The 22327-nt window shown below is 40.1% G+C and overlaps 1 protein-coding gene across 6 annotated transcripts in view; it reads left to right on the forward strand.

Moving 5' to 3' along the window:
- The window catches only part of LOC141803899 (receptor-type tyrosine-protein phosphatase mu), a 251406-nt gene that overhangs the window by 79240 nt on the left and 149839 nt on the right, over positions 1 to 22327 (forward strand). For all 6 annotated transcript variants that reach the window (XM_074687966.1, XM_074687965.1, XM_074687967.1 and 3 more), the window contains exons 3-6: positions 5887 to 6161; positions 13404 to 13482; positions 15154 to 15269; positions 18553 to 18727. In XM_074687966.1, coding sequence (XP_074544067.1) covers positions 5887 to 6161; positions 13404 to 13482; positions 15154 to 15269; positions 18553 to 18727 — 645 coding nt within the window. The remainder of the gene's footprint in view (positions 1 to 5886; positions 6162 to 13403; positions 13483 to 15153; positions 15270 to 18552; positions 18728 to 22327) is intronic.

A 22327-nucleotide genomic window follows, 5' to 3' on the forward strand; every position in this document is an offset into this window, starting at 1 on the left:
TGTCACAGCCTCCATCATTTACAACAGTTTACAGTCTGGATGTCACTGTCCTCTTTAGCAGATGGAGCTTGCTCAGTTGTTTCCGAATTCATGTGATGTTTGACTTTCTTTGTTGACATGGCAATAACTTGAGTTATCATCATGTGATCTAAATATGGAAGGTTCTCTGTTGTTATGGAGACAGTTTCATTTTATTATTTCACATTGAGGCCATGTGAAAACCACTGAGCAAGTTTCACCAAGTGACAAAGACTAGAAGTGCTTCATAACTCTGGAAGAAATTGCTAAGGTGGCCTTGAAATATATATTCTTTTGAATGACCCCAAAGTCACTGATGCACTTATCAAAAAATATGCAGATGATGATTGATTGGGTTCAGTCACAGAGCGGGCCTTCAGCAATAGATTGCCCACCTTTCAATCAGGTCAGCCATGCCTTCTAAGTTTAACAACTTCAAAAAATAATGAATTGTAAATAGGGATGGGTATTGAATTAGGTGGTTTAATAGGGACCGACTAAATTCTGTTCATAATCCCGAGTACAGATTCACGTAAAGTCGAAAGGTACCATGTTTAGGTACCTAAATGTATCCTTGTGACTGTGAGGGAGTAGAAGTGTAGGAGAAGTTTATATATTGAAGAATAAATGTGTTAAATTAAAAAACTTTGAGATTTTATCATTAAACATATTAATATTCATTACCACATAACAACACACAAAAGTACCAAAAATTGGTACCGTAGAGTACCGATACTGATTACTAGGTACTGGACATTGGTACTGTATTGTTTCAAATGTGAAAGGTACCAATCCCTAATTACAAAACTGAAAGGGGAAAAGACCATAGACTGTATGATACATTGACATCATCTCCGTGACATCACTCATTTGTTTCTAATACAGAGTTTTGAAGCCTAGTGTTGTTGGAAGCCATATTGGAAATGCCAAACACCACCTAGCTTTATTAGAGTTTGGATGAGGTAAAGATGCGGGACTTTAGCCATGTTGCTAACAGCTACAGGTTCTCATCTGTCAGTAAAATCAACCATCAATCAATAAAACTTTGTCTATAAAGCTCTTTTCATGCACAATGGTGGCAACACTAAGTGCTTGACAAATCAAAATAAAACAAAGCAACGCAAACAACAACAACAAAAGTGCACATAAGTGGACAACTCTCCACCTCTAACCCACCAACCCACACCCCTAGTGCACAAGGTGAACACAGTTGATTAAAATCCCTGCAGATGAACTGAGGAACTGTGGAAATGTTATCTGGAGACCTTCATGAGGAAACACTGAAGGTAAAGTAAAATGTTGAACTCGGTAAGAAAATAAAACAACCGAGATAAAAGAAACAAATAAGATAATAAAATATTAAAAGGTTAAAGCAGTAAAAAAGAAACAATGTAGAATTAAAACTTTAAGATACAAAATTAAAAAGCTGAAAGTAAAAGTGCAGTTAATAAGGAGATGAATAATTCGGTTAAGATGCATAAAAATAGATAATTATATATTGAACTTAAGTTAGGATTATATGACTTTAAAAAGACAAAGATCCAAATATAATTAAATAAATAGATAAATAAGTACAAGTAAAACTCAGTTAAAGGGCAGACTAAAAAGGGTAAGTTTTTATTTTTATTTTTTTTGCCCTTATATGGGCAAACTTGTAGGTTTAATATTGAGTTATGAAAAATTAACCCTTTTACGGTTTGTGCTGACAGGGAAATGAGCTTTTCAGACCCAAACTGATTTTTCTAATAGGTAGGCTGTAAACGTATTCAACAATCTTGTGAACTCACCTTTTTTTGAATTGGTGTATATGCAGTTACTAGTGTTTTCTGATGCCAGCCTCTAGTGGACACTCAAGGAACTGCAGTATACAGCACTTCTGCATTGGCGTCACATTTTAAAACTGAAGGTTGCTGCTTGGGAACTTGAGTTTTCTGTTGACTTTGGCGCCCCCTGTGGACAAATTGGTTCCTCTTTTGGATTTTCAGATCTTTTTTTTCACATGTGTTAGTCATGTTTTCTGATCGGAAATCTCATCTTGCGGGGATAATGTAGTTGCAAGGTCGTTCCCTCTGTGAGGTTAGGCCTTGAGCAGTTAGCCAGGGATTGAATCCAAGCTCTCATACGGTCTTGTTTGCTTTTCCAGCTCTTAAAGAGACATCAGTATTAATTTCAGCCAGCTTTAAAACCAACCAGAAACTCCTCACTGCAGCTTTAAAGAGCTCTCCCTCCAGTAATGTGCCCCAAAACATGTTCAGACCCTTTGAGACAACAACTTGTTACTACCTGACAAACAAAGCTAAGGAGGCTGACTCAATGTCATCCCAACTCCCTGCTCCTCCTCTTCCTCATGCTCCTCTGCTCCCTCCCTCCCTCCTTCTCCCTCTCATTGTGTAAACATGACAGACCCCCCTCTCGTTATCTGAGGCTGGAGACAGATGGAATTGGTGAGCCTTACAAGTGCAGCACAACAAAACAAGTGGGCAAGCTCGAGTCATTGATGGAGCAAATAGGGTTTTTGTGAGCGGCTGACACACTCAGGGGCCGAGCTGACATTATTAATCCTTTTTTTAACACCGTATCTGAGTGAATCACTGGATGCTGCATTTACAGACAATGATTCACATCCAGCGCCTCACAAACACGAGAGAGGAGCTTCTCTTTTTTGTACTAACAGGTTGTTTGTTTCACCTCCAAGCAAAATGTGTTCCAGTCATTACCACACTTCCAGAAAAAGATGTATTTCAACATAAAACAGAGCCTTTTTGGCTGTGCCTCAAATGCTGTTACGATTTGTGCCATCTCATTACCAAGCCAAGCTAAATAGGATGATGACAAATAGAATGTGTTCTGCATCTCCTTGAGAGTTTGCCAACATAATAATTCTCACTTGTGCTTTATTGGCAAGAGGGGAGCGAATTAGATTAACCTTTAATATTGAACCAAAGCGATAAAATCTAAATGGGGCTTGGTTGGCAAATAGATTTTAACTTATTGATTTCTCATAATTTCCCTCCTCGCTGTCACTGAGGGGAAAACACTCCTCTCAAATATCCAGCGTTTGTAGGATTAGTCTTTTTTTCCTCCTTCTGTTTTGATGAATGGTAATGATTGGAGTGTTTCTATCAGTCCAGAGATAAGAGCGTTTTCTCATTAACGCTGGAATTCGCTGTGCTAATAGGAAAGGTCTCTGCACAGTCATTTACCTGCCCTCTGCGTACTCTTATAAGATCAGGCTTTTTATTTAGTTACTTCTACACCTCAGGACCTGATTGCTGCTTATAATCTGTTTCTTGTCACACAGATCTTTCTACTGTGCTGATAACAATAACAAACTGTTCCAAGTTAAGCTGCGAGGTTTGAAATACGTCAGCGTAACCTTTAGATTTCTATTAACTTCATCATTTCTAGAAGTATTTCAGTCCTCATGGAGTCAGGTGTTAGTCTTTGGCACCTCGCTTCAAACGTACATTACATAGATTGGTCATTTTGCTTCACCTCAAGGATGTCGAGCTGAGATTAAATGTGTGAATGCAATGCTAAAAAAAGAAAAACTCTTTAATCAAAGAGCCGCAGAACTGCCCCCCATATAACTTAAAGAGGGGGTATCCTGCTAGCTGTTTATTCTTATTATGGGCAGATTACCAAACTCACCACATAAGGATGTCCTAACAGCTTCATGACCTTTTGGAGAAGTGGGCCTCAAACACCAAGGTCGGCCAATAGCTTAGGCCCCAAATGGCCTCTAAAAGGGCTGGCCAATCAGAAGGAAGGGGGTTTGTGGAGTTGGGAGCCACATGTAGCCAGGTATTTATGGGAACTGTATATGTTATAGGTTTAGACCTGTCATCCACATGAAAAGACAGCTGTATGTTACTAAAAATGATGTTTTCTGAAAAGTTTGGTCAAAGTGACGATTTTGTAAAACTGATTTCATGGTTCACGTATACGTTGGTAAACAAAGTTTTTTGTTCTCAAACATCACAGTTGAATAACAGAGGCTCATTCTGATTGGCTGACACAGGTTTTACATCTAGAAAACTCTACCAAATATGAGTTTGACATGTGTCGAGCTGCATTTATCAAAAGTAAGTGGACGAAAGTAAAACCAACAAAACAAATGGGGGGAGGGGTATGTTTCTGAAAATGCTGGGCAATTTGTGTTCAAGGTCTTAAAAAGACAGCAACACCAGTGTGAGAAAAATAGATGTAAATCTTGAAAGGCTACTACAGGGGCACCAGAATAAAGCCTAAATAAGCACAGAAGCACCCCTTCTTTAAAGTGAAAGAGCTTTAAAAACCCCTTCATGAAGTTGTATAAAGTTTGTTTTGTGGTACAACAAGCTCTAAAAAAAAATGCTAATACAATCATGCTAACGTGCTCAACTTGTGGTTCTTGACTGATCAAGCCTTGGGAACCACCACTAGGTATGGGTACTGTATTAGTACTTTTAAAGGTACTGACCAAATTCAGTCAAAAGTACCAGGTACCAATTCACGTAAAATCAAAAGGTACAATGTTTAGGTACCTCAATGCATCCTTGTGACTGTGAGGGAGTGGATGAGTAGCAGATTTTCCATGCTGGACATGAACACAGCATTGCAGGGTAATATACTGAAGAATAAATATGTTAAATTGAAAAAAAAAAAGATATTTTAATACAAAACAAATTTATATTGTTGCCACAGTAACACAAAAAAGCACCTAAAATTGGTACTGTTGAGAATCGATGGCAATTGCCAGGTACCAGGCATCAGTACTGTATCCTTTTTAAATGTGAAAGGTACCCATCCCTAACCACCACTAACCTCTGTCCATAAGACAAGAAACATTGTTTTATGTTTCTTGTCTTATGGACCTTTAACGCCCCCTAAACGGCATATTTTGTGATTGATGTTTTAATTTTTTAGCCTTATTTTTAGGCTTTAAATAGTCTTTTACCATGATGACTATCTTAGTCAGGAAGTAAATGTGTGTTCGTTGTCCCTGTCCCTGTGTATTTATTTTTCTGGTGTAGATATTACGTCATTATGATGATTGGCCACAGGTGCGATCGCCACCTCTTATTAAGACATCCTGACCTTTTGATTGAACAGTTTGCCTGATGAAGGTCTGAGACCGAAAACATTGTAAATAAGTGATTTTCTTGCAAGTTAGACAGTGTGTGGGAGTCCACCTTCTTGTCCAAACAGTCTTTTTTGCACCTATGCACCTATCTCCTAAATTAGATGTGCAAAGAACTCTCCTATTTTGTTACGAAATAAATGGGTAATGAAACAGCCCTGTGATTGACTGGCGACCAGTTCAGGGTGGACGGCTGGGATAGACTCCAACTACCTGTGGCCCTGAACAGGATTAGCAGTCAAAAATGTGTCTTCAAATTGTGAATAAGCAAACAAATTAGCTTCAAAAGTCAGCAATTGTTTTGTTCTTAACGAGGCTTTTTAGTATCGGTGTCTTTGTTCACCGAGTTAAAAAACAAGCCTGTAACTGTGAGCACATTGTATGTACTGAAATGTAGGATATGCTTTAGTTTTGAGCTCCACCTAACACTTCCTATTGGTGTAATGCTGCACATCTTTAACATCCCTAGTGTCTGAATAGTTGTTGTTTGTTGTTTTTCTTCGCATCTATAATGTATTCATGTTTTATTGCTTTAACGTTTTATCCTGTTTTTATTGTTTGTTTCTTTTATAGTTGAAATCTTTGTGTCCGTGTTTTAAAAGGGGTTGGACACAGAAGCTTCGTTTCATGTTTTCCAGCCTCCTCGTAAAAGGCTGGTTGTTTTTTGTCTGACAAATCATGATAACGACCGTTACAGGCATAAAAGTGGCTCCTCTTATTCATCTTAACTTCCCTCCTCTCTGCAGGTTCAGCCTTCATGATGGTAAACACGTCAGGCCGCTTTGCAGGACAGAAGGCCTTACTCCTGACGCCACAGCTCCGGGAGAACGACACCCACTGTGTCACCTTCCACTACTACATTGGAGGCAGAGACAACAGCCACCCGGGCCACCTGAATGTTTACATCAAAGAGAACAACAGCCCCATGGGGATGCCTGTTTGGAACGTGTCGGGCCCAGCATCCCGCTCCTGGGGACAGATGGAGCTCGCCATCAGCACCTACTGGCCCAACTTCTACCAGGTGAGGGCGTCTGGCTGCTCATTGTAGTGACTCCAAAGTCATTACAGCTTGTTAAGTGGGTGGAGCGAGACACATTTGTTACTCTAGAAGGTTCAAAAATCACACAATGGCCTATTCAAAACACCTGAGATTATTGATTTCTGGTGCTGCCTCAGTATCCATGGCAATGCGCTCCTTCTCCTCTCCATCTGAGCCAGTTCCCTTTTTCCAATCCTGAAAACTCATTTTCACTTACCAATGCACATGACTGCCGGCCGGGGCGAGGTGATTTCACACATGCCTGGCTATTAGTCTTTGCAGGGCTTGTTCCACAAGTCCACCAAATGTTAATTGATGCAGAGAGACCCCTTAACCTCCCAACGGGAGACAGTCCCCTGGTGAATTATTTCATTATGGCTTGGCAGGGTTGGTCCGCACTGGAGCCAAGGGGGGAGTCCACCTGATAACTTAGTTAACAAGGGACACCACTGAGCTCCTCCGCGCTGAATGCAAGATAGGAGTCTTAATGAGAGGAGCATGGACAAAGGGAAGACAGAGGAGGGGGAGGACAGAGTGTGCTGTGGAAACCATTTATAGTCCCTGCTTGCTGTTGATAAGAGAGTGACCCCTGTGTGACTCAAAGGAAGTCTGATCCACTGTTTTAGTGTAAGGACTCTGCTTGTTACGGTGGCTGAAACACAAACGCAAAATAAGGGAATTACAGCCACAACGGAAGTTAAAAGAGGTTAGTTATCTCAACACACAAAGAAAAGTTGTGAAAGTAAGTATAAACAATTATCTTTTCTAATGTCATATATGATAAATATAGCTTTGTGGGGGGTATTTATATTTTGTGTTGGTAATAACAGTGTTAAAAGTAATGGCGTTACTAACACCATTATTTTTACCAGTAAGGGGTAATCTAATTAATTACTATTTCAAACGTTAAAACGCCATTACCATTACCGACAGTGAAATGAGGCGTGTTTTGATGTATCCGACCTAGCTGCAAATAAAATGTGGGGAAGAGCGTCAGACACACAAGTAATGATTGGAACAATCATGTTGACACGTCTTTAACAAAGAGCTGATGCTTAAGTCAACTTTTCAGCTACAATTATCACACAGCTACCTGTGAGCGTCTGTGTAACCTGCAGTCAGAGAGGATCTCATGCAGCGTCTTTGGATCAAACCAACTCCAGGGAGAGGGGTGGACGCTTTTTTGAGGTTTGAATATAAGGCACGAGTAGTCGACTTGTTTTGACTTGAAAAAATATTTGAGATGACAGGAGCAGACTTAAAAATAAAAGGTTAATCGGTAGAGGGAGATGGGGCTAAAAAGCGAGAGGATCAGAATCAGAGTCAGAATCAGAAAACTTTATTGATCCGCGAGGGGAAATTTAATCTCAGTTACATCCCTTTCAAGAGGTATAAGAAAAACAAACATGGGGAAACATAGAAATGGGATGAACCTAGGAGCTCGCCAGCTACCTAGCACCCCTTTGCAATAGATATGAAAAAATAACAACACTGGGAGAAGAGAGAGGGAAAAAAAGTTAATCCCAGACTATTCCCAACAGGGGGTGTAGTTTGAGATCGAGAAAAAAACACCTTAGCATATAGGCATATGATAACAACAATCCCTCATAAATCTGGAGTGTTGGCTGGTCTATCAGGACAGGAGCTGCAAATTTGATTTGTGCGAGTCCGGACTGGTCTGTGGAGTTAAATCTGGCATTTTTCAGGACACCTCTTCAACGTTATAGATATAAAGGCAAAAAAAAATACATGTGGAGATTATGTCCCTGAGCAAAACCTGCTTAAAAGCTGACTTCTTTTGCGAAATTAAAAGTTTTTTCAAAAAACTTAACACAATAATTACTTTCCTAACTAATAACATTCATGAAGGAGTAATTTAGTTACTAATTCAATTACCTTCTATTACTTTTTTAAAGTAATTTACCCAAAACTGCTTCTATTTCATATTTGCCGGAAAAACATGTAATCTAATATTTAGCTCTATGAACCAATAGAATATGCATTGGATAACGTTAGCATTGTAGCTATATTTATCATAGCTGAAGATGAAAAAAGAAAACAATCATTTACTTAATTTAACAACTTTTCTGTGCTCGTTAGAAAAACTGTCCTCTTATCTATTAATAGACCGATTATCGGCTGGGCCGATATTTGGCATTTTGAAGCATATCGGCAACTGCCTTTTTTTTTTTATCCAACGGCCGATAAGAAACAAATTTAAAACTGTGTTGTTGGAGCTCTTATGCAGCTGCTCTGCTGTCTGCAGTCACTACTCAGTGCCCAGCACTGTCCCACCCACAGTACCATCTGATTGGTTACAAGCAGAGCCACGGCTTGGGAAACAGCCAATCAGCTGTACTTTCATTGAAAGTTACATTGAAATTTCGGGAAACGTCTATTTATTGTTCTATGTTTTCATTTAACTTAATAAATCATGCTGCTAAGCCTGGGAGCTGTTTAATAAACTCATGCTTAAAGGTATTTGAATGAAGTTAAATGTTGGAGTTTGTATTATTCATAATTTTGACCCCAATATTTGCACTTTGATTGCAAATTAATATCGGCTTCAAATATCGGTTATTGGCCACCTTGACCACAGATAATCAGTATCGTCCCTGAAATATCCATACTGGTCTATCACTACTCTTAGCTTGTGTTGTTGCTTTTGCAAGTTGGCTGACATTTACTGGCCACCGTAGCTTGTAGAAGAAGAAAGATGCAAACCACGTGGCTAAAGCTAACAGAATCTAAGTAAAGCTATTCAATCGTCATATTTTGCTGCTTAGTTTTCACTTCACATGCTCCTAAAACAGGACAAACTGCTGTTCTGACAGCTCAGACAGTTTCTGTTTAAGTCTATGTAAAGAGTGATCATCCTGACATGCTGTTTGGTGCATTTCACCCAATCTCTGCACACACACGCACACACACTCGCACACACACAGTGAGCATTCAGGCCCAAATGGCATGCAACGCTTCCAGTGTGTTCAGGGAAATTCCCAGCATCTGTTGCCTTTCAAACCCCAGCGGAAGGTCGCCCGTCTCTTGTTTGTAATTGTTCCTGAGCCAAAGTGACAACACGGGTAAATCAGAGGATGCTAATGATCTTAGCAACACTCTGAGAGAAGAGGAGAAGGACCAATGCTTGAAATTGTCACTAATTAACAACATGGCGCTAATTATAGGTGTCTTTAATTGCATAGAAACCTACGCAATTGTCAAAGGGAAGCCACCTGATACTTGGAAATTATTTTTTAATTACCGGTAAGGCTCTTTAGTCATCACGAGCCTTTCAGCTTTTTTGATAATTACTCTTCTGTCACACCGTCTCGAAAACTTTTAATTGAGATTGTCATGCATTTCAAAAGCTGCACAGCCTGAATATAACCTGCACATACAATGAAATCCGTTACGTCGCCCTATATGCAGAGGAAAAACCTCAATGTCCTCATCAGTCTTGATTTCGATACAGTAGAAACTATGGCAGAGCTAATCAATCCTGCTGTAATGTCGTACTTAACAAAGTCCCCGAGGGATAGCCGGAGCGGGGATGTAGACGCTGAATGTCGGGTTCACTGTCTGTCCCTGACAAATGAGAATGGTGAACTTTCCTGTGACATCAACAGCTTTCGTCCCATGTGAATATTTTCACACTCTGGGTCAGGCCCAATTATGCACTGCACTATCATTGATGTTGGAATCAATTATATCACAGCTATTAGGCAGGCTGACTGATGTCTGTTGCACAAACAAAGGATTTCAATTAGGGAGTGGGGGCTAGTTCATTTGTCTGGTGGCGATATATGGAGTGGTTGGCCTTTTAATTTCCTTTAAATTAGCCTGTAATGAGGCCATAATTGGCACCCAAGACATTCACTTTCATATTTCATGAGACAAAAAAAGAAATTTATAATTAGACGGCCTTATCTGAAGGCATCCTGCCTCCCTGATGACAATGGTAACTATCTCCGCCTCCACATTCGTCGGCTACAAAAGGAATCTCAGAGATGTACATGTGTGTGCAGCTCAGCTTCCATGAGCAGGACACATGTATACAGAGCATACACATTAATACAGCATTCAGTGGAGGATGTAGGATTATATTTAGTGAATCAGGCATGCAGAACATGTGTAGTCCGTGTGTGTGTGGTGGATTCGGCCTGCACCACACCCTGGGTTTGGGAAGGAACAGGCATTCAGTTTCCCTTTTTATCGCTCTGCAGACCAGTGAGGGCACAGCTCTGACATTCTGCAGGGACACGCCCTCCGTCAGGGCTTAGGAACATTTGTTTTCAGGAGAACTCACTCCCCAGAATAGGGTCATGTTAGTGTTACACGGCACAGTTGGACTTTATTTCAGATTTTCTGTCGGCAGGGAGCGACCAACATGTCGAGTGAGTAACGTTAGACTCAACAACTGTGAAATGCAGCTGCAGCGGCTTGTCACGCAGGAGATATCCCTCACATGCATTAGAGGGTCAGGTTCACTCAAATTATACACAAAATGTCATAGAAATACATTTACTTTTAGAGCAGTAGCTCATTATGCAGATAGTTGGGTTATTTTCATCCCAATGTGAGCCTGGAAGTATGAGTTTTATAGACTCTTGTTTCCATAATCCTTGAATATTTGACCATTTGGATCATCCAAAGTAACCAGGGGACACAATAACAAGCTCTTCCTGAATTTGGAGTTAGTCTTATTTATCATCAACATGTTTAATATTTTCAGAACAGGATGCACCATACAAAATTAGACATAGTAGAAATGATTTTTTTCTTCATAATCTAATCTCATGCTGCTTGGTTGGTTAATTAAAATCAGAATCAGAAACAGAATCAAGTTTATTGCCAAGTGCATTTTCACATACAAGGAGTTTGACTTGGTCTGTTGGTGCTTTAAATTACAAGAAAATAATAAAAAATAAATAAATAAAAATAAAAATAATAAAAATGAATAATAATAATAATAATAAAAAAAAGTTAAGTACAATATAGAAAAGGTTAAGATATAAAATAAACAAATATAAAAAAATATATACATAAAAATAAAAATAAAATAGGCATATTTACAGAAAAACACAATAACAATAATGATAATAATAAGAAACAGAGGATCCATCAATGGCATTAAAAAAAGGCATTTATAGCGTCAGACAAGAACAAAACAGATACATAAGGATGCTAGGTTTACTAGACTCACCAAATAAAGAGCTTAAAGAGAGATGGTTAGATTCCACCTTTGTCTAAAAATGTGGGTACATGCTTATAAAACAGTCAGAATTAGGGACAGAATCAGAGATTAAAGAGGGATATTGTGCTTTTTTAGGCTTTATTCTGTCCCTCTGGTTCCCCTGGCAGTTGAGAAAACCCTTATTTTAGTGTCTTTTTGAGACACTTGGTTTTAGCTGCTTCTCTTTAAGACTCCCTGCTTCACAAACCCCCTTCAACCTGATTGGTCAGCCTTCTGAAGGCCTGTCAGTGGCAGAGCTATGGGCAGACCTTGGGCATGAATGAATTGAGTTCAAAAGGTTGCCATGAACAACAATTTACGTAATAATTTTGTTGGATAATTTTTACACACTTTGAGTAAACTGCCACTATACACAAATTCACCATCAAAAATAGAGTGGAGCATGTCTCATATTTCATAGCTCAAAAAAAAAAATCCCTATTTTTCCTCACACTAGTGTTTCAGAAAACCCTTTTTCAGTTAGACTGAAACACTTAGTTTTAGCCGCTGTCACTTTAAAGCTCCCTGCTCCACAAACCCCCTTCCTTCTGATTGGCCCACTCTTTGGAGGTCTTGCAGGGGGCAAACTTTTGCACATGAAAGTCCAGCTGCAGACCTCCATTCTCAGCTGACTCTCTTTGAGACTCCACTCAGAAGGAAGTCATTTTAGGATATGAAGTAAAAATTTCAAAATAAAAGCTTCCTTTAAAGTTATGTTGGGTAGACACATCCAATTTTTCTGCTTTTTGATTTCCGTGGTTAACCTGATTCCTCGATAGTGTTACACAAAGGAAAGAAAACATAAAAAACGCAGATTTCTGTTCAATACATTCAACATGTTCCACATACCAAAAGTAATATGGGGAAAAAAATAGTGCTAGCTTGATGCTAACATATATTTTGCAATGTAAATTGCACTTTAATGCTAGCGGTTAGCATACATTGATATAACCGGTTATAAACCAGAATTTCAACTTTCATTACAGAAACACATCACAGTAAGTCTTTGTTTCTCAAAACTCTAAATGTCAAAATGCTAACAGACAAAAGTTTTCCAACAGGAATGTAAAATAAAATAAAACTGACATGCAGACTGTGGCTCAAATTATTGCTATTACCACTTCAAGACACTAGATGGCGTACTCGACGTCAGGTGACATGTAATTTTTAACTTATCTTTATTTAATGTTGTACAGAGATATCCAGATCCATTGCAAGACTTCAAATTTATTTAATTGTTAACTCTTTGCTAGCTCAATAGAATGCTTTTATTTTTTTATTGTATTTTTTGTATAAATTCACACCCTTGCGTCACTTCCTTCTGTTAGTGGAGGTCTGCAGCTGGACCCATCTTGACCTTTGTGTTCGAGGCCCCGCTCCTCCTACCCAATGTGTCAAAAACCAGTCAGGAGATCCTTATGAAATGACCTCATTGTTTCTGCAGATCATGTGAAGATCTGGTGAAGCTCTTGTGTTTTTTTTTTTAAAGTGGAGTGTTTTGATAAGTTTACTGACAGACTCAGTGATAACTACAGAATATAAATATGTAGAGGTTTAAAAGTCTGCGCACGTTTAGTCTGAACATCCAGCGCTGTTGCTTCATATCCATGTTTGAAATATGGAAAAGCACATAGCCCCTCTTTAAACCATGTCATGGAGGACCGCAAACTGAAACTAGACAGTGGTGGGAGCCCTCAGTCATTGCTGTTTTGAAGGTGTCAGACCTTCCATACACACTCCACTTGTCACGGACTGTCTGCTAATCGTCTCAAGGCTCAAACTTAATTTAACACTTGCATGTCATAACACCTCTGGACTGTGACTTATTGTGGAAATAATGTCAGCGGCCTGCAGCTGCATGGACCAGCTGCAGCCCGCCACGAGCAGATCGCATTAACAGGAAGCTGGACTTCTCCAGCCTCACTCTGCTGCCATTTAAAGACATGTGCCCATTTATCACTGCTGTTATGAGTCTCCTCTCTCCTCCTCAGATTGTGTTTGAAGCCGTAACCTCGGGGCAGCGCGGCTTGCTGGCCATCAAAGACGTCGTGGTCCAGGGCCACCAGTGCAGTAAGTCCTTTTTCCCTTCGCCATAAAAACGTATCATCAAAGCGTCATTGTCCTTTCCATGACACCCTCCCAAATACCTGTATCGTTGTTCCATTCAAGGCCTCCTAGTCAAACAAAAGGCCCTCACAGGCTCCTGTACAGTCAATCCAAAGTGTAAACCTCCCTCCTTCTCACTCCCTGAAGATTTACGAGCGTACAGTCGACAGGCTGAAGTGTGCTCAGGATTTAATGTTGGAATGGCTGCGTTAAATCTCTCCTTTGAGAGACGGGGAAAAAAATGAAAAAAAAACAAATACCACCATAAAGTTTTTCTGTGACTGGCTTCCACTGTCTTCCTCCTCCCTTAAGGATATTCAGCAAAGCGTCTCATCTCTCAGATGTTTGGAGTCCCGCTCCTGAATTTAAGTGGGAGCTCTTCAGACTGCGCGGCGGCGCTAATGAACATGTAATCACTCGCATATTTAGAGTTTTTCTGCAGCTGTGGGAGTACAAGGACGAGGGCTCTTCAGGATTCCTCATTGCCATGCTTTTGAGAGTCATGTTACTCCATATGGCACTTCTTTAGTTTGTACTCCAAGCTTTTCCAAATCAATACCTCGAGAGTTTTCATCAATTGATTTCTACTTTACTCTACCTCTCATCGCTGAAGTATCAAGCTCCGATTGTTGCGCTCTAATGACCTGGTTACTATCTGAAAGCAGCTGAATTCCTACAAATGTTATGTCAATAAGATGGATTTATGTGGCGATAGGTGCTGCATATGAATGTATGTGAGTGAATCGATGAGGCCCGGAGACGTGATCAATGTTCAAATGCGTAAAAAGTGTGAGGGGATCGATAACCCACTCAGAGGCAATCGGGCTTCTTTGAGTGATAAGCAAAGTGATCAGAGCGACTCCTCAGTGGAGCACGGCCCATTCTTTTTCTATTTATACGCCCGCGTGGAATATGTGACACAAAGGTGTGATTATGCCGCTGGGTGGTCTGCCTCGCCTCCGATCATTAAAGAAGACATAAGCGACGAGAAAAATAGATTTGACTGATTTGGCGGCGGATGGATTGACGGGACAAAGTCATAAACGGGGTGCAGTTCAAAGACGAGGTTATAAAATATTAAGCAGAAGTGAAAGTCTCGATGATGAAAGTGATAGAATTAGCTTTTGCCAAGTCTTTAGAGATTTGGATGTTTCGAATCAAGGTCGCTCCGCTGAATTGCCCTATTTTCCGATGCAGAATAGCAGCGGTGCTAATCAAAAATGCTCCACATAAGTTGCTTTCTGTGGACTATCTCAGCGCTGATAATGAGCACAGTTTGAAAAGAGAGTAATGCTTTTGCAAGAATCCTCTCAATCAATGAAAGAATGCAGGAAAGAGGGAGCAGAGGAAACTGGGTTGGTGGTAGATGTCTCGTTTTAAGGATTTAGGAGGGGAGTGCTTCACAAAAGAGATGTTGGCCTCTGGCGCTGAGGGTATGAAAAAGAGCGTGATCCATTCACGCTGAGTTCTGTCAGACACACAGTTTTACAGAGACAGGAGCCACAAAGGGAGGAAGGTGAAATGGAAAGACACAGGAGCTACGATTCTGTCATTAACTCGTGTAAAGTTGCTGAAATGTTCATCTTATGTAACTTCTTCTCTTCGTCTAAACAAACCCCTGCATCTCTCCTCCAGTGAACACACCTCACTTCCTCACCATAAAAGGAGTGGAGGTCAACGCCGGACAGACGGCGTCTTTTCACTGCACCGTCAATGGACGCAAAAGGGACAATTTCCGCCTCTGGCTCCAGGTGAGATCCATTTTTATCCTTTTACACGCACTCCACATCAAAGACGACATCAGAGGCTGGAATCAGTATTAGAAACAGGCCCTCTGGAAATTGACGTGTCTTAGTGAAGAGATCCTATTTTAAGAATGCGCAGTCCTCTGATCTCGAGTCAGCAGTGCCACTGTTGTGCCACGAGGTCCTCAGAAGCTGCGGGCGGATGTCGTCTTTAAATGGGAAATTAGAGATGTGGGTTTTAGCGTTTAATGCAGCAGGTTCACTAAGAAGTTCTGCCAAGTGTGTGAATACAGGTCAGCGTGTTCTGGAGTTAGAGAGGAGTGAGAAAAAACAATATTTTCAATTCAGCTTAAAGCCGCTGTGAGGGTTTTATAAAGGATTGTGAAATCAGTGGATGATGGTGCTCATGGGAAACTGAGTTTTTGTCTTAGAGAAACACTTCTGGCCTCACACTGCAAAAAAAAAAGAAATCTTATCAAGTGTTTTTGTCTTATTTTGAATAAAAATTGTCTTATTATACCCTATATAAACCACATTCAACTGGTCAGTATATAAAAAGTCTTGTTTCAAGTTTTTTTTAAGACAAAAATGAGGTCAGAGTTGCCTGAAACAAGTTTAAAAACACACAGACATTATTCTAGTTTCAAGCAAACTTTCAAGCAAATTTCTCTTGCTCCATTGGCAGATTTTTTTTTTAATTCTTACAAGCAATTTAGACCTCATTTTAGTCTTTAAACAACTTAAAACAAGACATTTTTCTTGATCAGTCGGGTGAATTTGGCTTGTTTTGAGTCTAAAAAGTCGTTTTCTACTGAAATATAAGAGAAAAACACTTGATAAGATTTCCATTTTATTGTTGCGTGGCAGATTTTTTTACTTGTTACAGACAGCTTTGACCTCATTTTTGTCTTGAAATAACTTGAAATATGACGTTTTTCTGGACTGGTCAGGTTAAAGGGGCTCATATCAAGTCTAAAAAGACATTTTACCAAAAACGAGAGAAAAACACTTTGTAAGACTTTAGTTTTTTGCAGTGTGCATGCGCTTCTTCTCCTACCTCTACTTCCTTAAACTTCCTGCCCAGTTTATCAATGCAGAATGCAACATGCCCACTGATAGTGTCATGGTTCACGAGCATGAACTAACTTTTTTTGTTCTGGCTGTGAACCTACTTTTCAGGCTCTGAACCATTTTTTTTCCCAGTCTGAACACACCAACTGGTTCAAAATTAGGTTTGGGAACCAGAACTGGCATGAAGCTGTGCTGGTGTGAAAGCCCTTAACTGTCACTTTTAAATGCAAAGGATATGAAGTCCATTTCATTTTTAACTCTTGTTGATGTTACATCCAAGAACAAAATTAAGTAACAGGATAATCACAACTTTTTTCTTTTTATGTTTTCGGACCCCATCAAGTTTTACCCAGTTCAGCATATTCAGTGAGATAAAGTTAAGGTTAAGGGGTCAAGTTCCCACATGATTTCACAACAGTATCATTTATTTTCAGAGTTTTCTTATCTTTCATCACTTGTGGTACTCTGAGGAATGGAAGTTACTGATTACATTTACTCAAGCTGCTGCGATCGAGAAGCTTTTTTGAGTAGCTTCTAAAACCAGTATTTGTACTGAGGTATTTTTTGTGTGAAGTTTTGTACTTTCCTACATTTTAGAGTCGGTTACTTGGTGAAAAAGTGCAGAAAGGATCTAAACTGTTCATCAGCAGTGTGGTCTCAGCTGATTGGCTGAGAAGAACATACTGCTGATGCATTGATTTGATAAAGCTGAGACCTCTTTCACGTGAGCTACAACCTGATTTTGATTAGAAAAAGCCGTCCTGCACCTCGTAGTGAATTCCTCATCTACAAATCTGGAAAACAAAATTACTCAGGAACTTCAACCTAAATATGTGTTGTTGTCACATTAATGTTCTCCTTTACACAGGAAGGGATGTTCTGACATATTTTGGAGCTCATATCTATTTTTTTTTTTAAATTTAACCTTAATTTAACCAGGTTGGTCCCATTGAGATTAAAAACCTCTTTTTCAAGGGAGACCTGGCCAAGACAGGCAGCAGCAAAACCTCAAAGTTACAGACAGGAAGCACAAAAAGAGACAAAGTACAGTCGATAAAACACAAGATTGTAGATTAAAATCACTGACATCTTATAAAAGATGAGTACTCAAAAGCTCTTTCCTCAGTTTCTCAAGATTTGCAGGCTGCTGCTTCTCCTCTGCTTCAGTAAAACATCACCAAAGTAACTGTATTTATACTCCAGTAGAATATCCTAGTACTACTTCCACCCCTGGGTATTTGTAATGGTGTGTGTGACCAACAAACCTCTGGTAACCATCTGCTAAATGACACATTAAATAGACAAAGTGTGCTTCTGTTTTTAATCTCATTACTTTGACCTCGTGACCGGGTCAGAGGGTTAAAAAAATTAAAAGAAGACAACAACAGAAGAGTGATGAGTCATTTTTAACGTGTTTAACCCTGATCACATCTTCCTGATTGGGCAGCAGATGTCTGTTGAAAAAAAAAATAAATACCAAAGCAGCGTGTTTTAATCCTAACCTCCCTTTATTTGCTCATTTTGGAAAAGCAAATCAAATTCAGCCCCAGACATCAGCACGCTGCTCTCACCTGCTCCTCAGATGTGCAGAGCCCTGTGTGTCTGGGCAGCAGGGGATTACAGTTGTTTCAGATCACCGCGGTATGGTCTTAACCTATATAGATGTTGGCTCTGTGGATCCGCTGTACTATATCCGGCGCAGCTGAGCCGCACAGCAGTCTTGAATTGACCTTGTTCTGAGCAGCAAAGGTAGTGCATCTGGCAGACGTAACCCTGCCGGCTCTGCTGCTAAGCACGCTGTCACACGTGTGATCAGTGGGAGCATGACGCCGGGTAAAGGTCCTGTGCCAGGTACTCCATCATTTTAACAAACACGTCCTCATTAGCACAGGAGCTGGAAAACAAACATTAAGTGAAGTCCCCCGATGACAGTAATGAAGAAATATTTCTAATGAACAAATGTCCCCCATCTGCCTGCTGTGAGGGGTGACAGCTGGGAAGAGCCCACTGTGTGTGTGTGAGTGTGTGAGAGTGTGTGAGAGTGTGTGTGTGATGAATGCACTCTCACCATCAGCCACCGATGGGACACAAACACACACAGAAGAACAGACAACGAGCACACTCAACCAGAGTTTCTGAAAACACACAAGGTCAGCCCACTTTGCTTATTAAACCTTCCTCGTTGTGACGCCGCGTCTGTTTTGTTGTCTCCCATCAGGGCATCGGCGGGCGGGAGGCCCCGATGAAAGCCACTAAACCTTGGAACAACCGGCGCTTCATCGGCACTTTCGACATCGAGAACACAACCAAGGGCGACTCGGGCCGCTACCGCTGCATCGTCCACTCAGACAAAGGAGTTGGAGTGTCTAATTACGGCGAGCTCACCATAAAACGTGAGTATTTACCCCAGAACTCTACAACTTGCAGAGGAAACCACATGTTTCCAATGCACGTGACCTTTTCTGTGGGTGACAAAGTCGGTGGGAGATAAACAGGAAAGGCTGCGTGTTTGTGTATGACAACGTCCTCTGAGGCGATGCTAAAAATACAAGCTTTTTATGTTGATTTGTTATCTAGAGGACTTTACTACTCCCCTCCTGTAAAGGCTGCCCTTGACTGAGCACAATCCCGCCCTAAAAGATCACAAAGAGAAGAGGCACCCGGGTTTACAGTAACCTCACTGATATTTCACTCGTGCAGTCATTTGATATGAATTTATGGAGTCATCTGAAACTAAATCCTGCAAGGCCTCACTTTCCTACAGCCCTATAGCCCGGTAATGGCCTTCTATATTTCTTCACCTCAATTTTCTCCCTGTGCTCTCAATTGAATTTACTGCCCCGTTTTTTTTCTGTCTTCTTCTTAGTCTTTTTTTTTGTCTCCTAGCTTCATGTGATTGATAGGTTTAATCCTGCCTGTCCAGATCGAGGTCTGTCAATCATGCGAGAACGACCGGGCCCAGACACAGCAGAGTGAGGAGGGAGATAAAGTCCCCACGTGCTGTGCCAGTGTATCAGTGGGTTTTCAGCGCTTGTACTCAAAAAAAATTTACACACACACTCTGGAGGCACTTGTGTATAAATTCTGCCAAACAATCACTTGCACATCTTTGCTCTTACATACACTCTATAGACCGAGGGTCTTCAACCTGCGGCTCTGAGACCTCATGTGGCCCTTTGACTCCTTTGTAGTGGCTCCTCATAGCTTTATAAAAATTATTGAAATAAAAAAAATATGTTTTTCCTACAGAGGTTATCGATGAGTAAAGACACTGGCACTAAAAAAAACCATGGGTCAACATTTTGTCAAACTCAATATGCATTACCTCTTGCAATAAGGCTTTCATATTTTTTTGACATTTTGCAAGTCTTTTTTCTTTTACATTTTTTAAATATAAAAAAAACAAGCTTTTTTGAAAGATTCTGCATTTTTTTGCAAATTGAAAAAAAAACAATACTTAAAAAAAAATTGCAAATTTTTACTTTTTTTTTTTTTTTACTTTTTTTTTTAAATAACAGTTTTTTAATTATTTTACAAATTTATCAAGTTTTGCCAAATGTGAAAATTTCAGGAATAATTGCAATTTTGTCCATTTTTTTTTTAAATATGCATTTTTTTTCATAACTAAAAAAAACAACTTATGAAAACTTCATTGAGTTTGCAAATTTATATCATTACAATGTTTAAAAATGTTTTAATCTTTTTTGTAAATTTATGAAATTTTTGCAATTTTTTGAAATTTCAATATTTCTGGAATAATTGCAATTTTTCTAATTTTTTTCTAATTTTGCATTTTTTTATTTAAATATTTTAAAAAAATACAACTAATGGAAACTAAATTAAGTTTTGCAAATTTTTAACATTACAATTTTCATAATTTTTTTTGCAAATTTATATAATTTTGGCATTTGTTTTGAAATTTCAAAATTTCTGGAATAATTGCAGTTTTTTCTTTTTTTAATTTTGTAATTTTTTAAAAAAGTCCATTATTGAAAAAACTAAACTTGTTGAAACTTCTTAATTTTGCAAATTTGTAATATTACAATTTTTCACAATTTTTAACACCTTTTTGTCAAATGTTATCGAAGTTCACACAAAAAAACTTTTCATTTACATATTTGTTTACTAGATTTTTTACTATGTTTAGAATTTCTTACACTTTTTTTTTCTTTATTGGGAAGATAAAACACATTTTGTGGCTCCTGGTTGTCTTCAGTACAGAAGAGCTGAGTAAAAATGGCTCTTGTGAAAGTAAAGGTTGCAGCTCTGCTCAGGCGGTTGTATTTTTGCTGATCCTGGCTTTCAACCTGTTATATTTTCACAGAAGACAAACCAGTAAAACGGAAAGTGCCTTTGTCATAAATATTTAAAATGAAGTAATATTCTAGATTTAGGCACATAATCTCGTAATGCATCCTGCTTTAAATTCTGCAGAGATTTCACACCTCGATGACTCCAGCATAAGCCAGCGCGTGGCAGGAGGAAAAAAGAGGCGTTTTCACGCTTATAAGTGTCACGCATAAAAAAGCTGATATCTCCTCTTATCGTACCAGTCGTAAAACAAGTGCTTAACCCTCCGAGCGACGTGTCTGACTCGTAAATCCTCCTTAAATGTGTGTTCACAGCGGCCGTGACTGGTTTTTGGAGGAGTGACCGAGGACTGATTCCCCGGATTATGACTCTGCTACAGTCCCCACCTCTCATTAGCATACAGCGCCTTTTTTCTCCAACATGAGGAGAGTGAATGCTTGATTATCCCAGATAATCACTTCTGCCTTTCATGCCAGTGTTCACTCAGATTTATGTGCCTGTGCAGAAGGAAGGAAGGAAGGAAGGAAGAAAGGAAAGGAGTGCGCTGCATGTATTTCCAGCGCTCCGTGCAGGATTGGCCCCGCTGCAGCGCCTCTCCTGTGCCCCTCTTGTGATGGGCTCTCCTGTAGTGCAGCCAGCGGTTCTGAAAGGGCGATAATTACTCCCCCGTCCAAGTGCGCCTGGCTCCGTTCTTGGCCTGGTTAGAATCACCTGGAGCCTGCAGAAAGCGGAGCCCGTGCATTGTATTCTGGGTTATCACGCCGGGGCTGCCGAGGCGCGGCCGTGTCATGACTAATGAGGAGAGCCACCAAAAAATCGAAGGGCCGAGCAGGCAGCAGAGCTTGTCATTTTCCCGTGGCCTCCTCCTCTTCTTCTTCTTCTCCTTCTATCACATCTGATCAATTTGTTTCTCAGAGAAGCCCAATTAGACGAGAGCACAACGTAATGAGGAGCTCTTGCATCTTAGAAAGAGGAAGAGTGGATGTAACAAGCAAATGAATGAAGGGTTTATAAAGAGTCTGGTCGAACTAATCTCACCACAAAGCGAAGTGACGGCTCCTATTACTGCTCGCAGTGTGGCGAACGACACGGGGATCGAAGTGCTTGTGTCTTTAAATCCATCCAGATCAATTAAAAACAGGTTTACCCACAAAAAGAACAGATGAAGTGGTTTCAACAAGTAGACTTCTGTGTTTGAAGTGTCTCTTTTGCATTTGAGGAGCATTTTCACTCACTTCCTGATTTCTTTAAAGACTAAAACCAAACAACGTTCATGTTTCCTTTGTTTGCTGCAGCCAGTCGGATCTTCATGCTCTGTGTTTTTGCCACTCTGAGGACTTCTCATCACATGTGCATGAGTGTGCATGAGTGTGCATTTGTGCTTTTGGCAGGCAGGCAGGTGCTGTGGGTGCAGGAGGACCCAGCTGTCGCCAGGCCGTTTGCCTGTCTGGTCAACATCACGACAACAGCTGCTCACTGACCCCCTGCGTATGGCCGCCACTGCCACCGCCGTCTGCAGCCAGCTTACGCCTGAGCCCCACTTTTTGTTTTTTTTTCCAGGGGTGACGCTGCTGCTTCATAAGGCTTAAACGCAGAAAATGGAGTTGTTAATATCCTAAAGTGTCCCAGCACTTGAGTGTATTTCACACCGGTAATCCGTTATTTTCAGCGCGTATGCCGCG

Source organism: Halichoeres trimaculatus, unplaced genomic scaffold (genome assembly GCF_033239565.1).
Source record: "Halichoeres trimaculatus isolate MK-OKI-2021-1 unplaced genomic scaffold, fHalTri1.1 fHalTri1_scaffold_15, whole genome shotgun sequence".
In the NCBI taxonomy this organism is placed as follows: domain Eukaryota; kingdom Metazoa; phylum Chordata; class Actinopteri; order Labriformes; family Labridae; genus Halichoeres; species Halichoeres trimaculatus.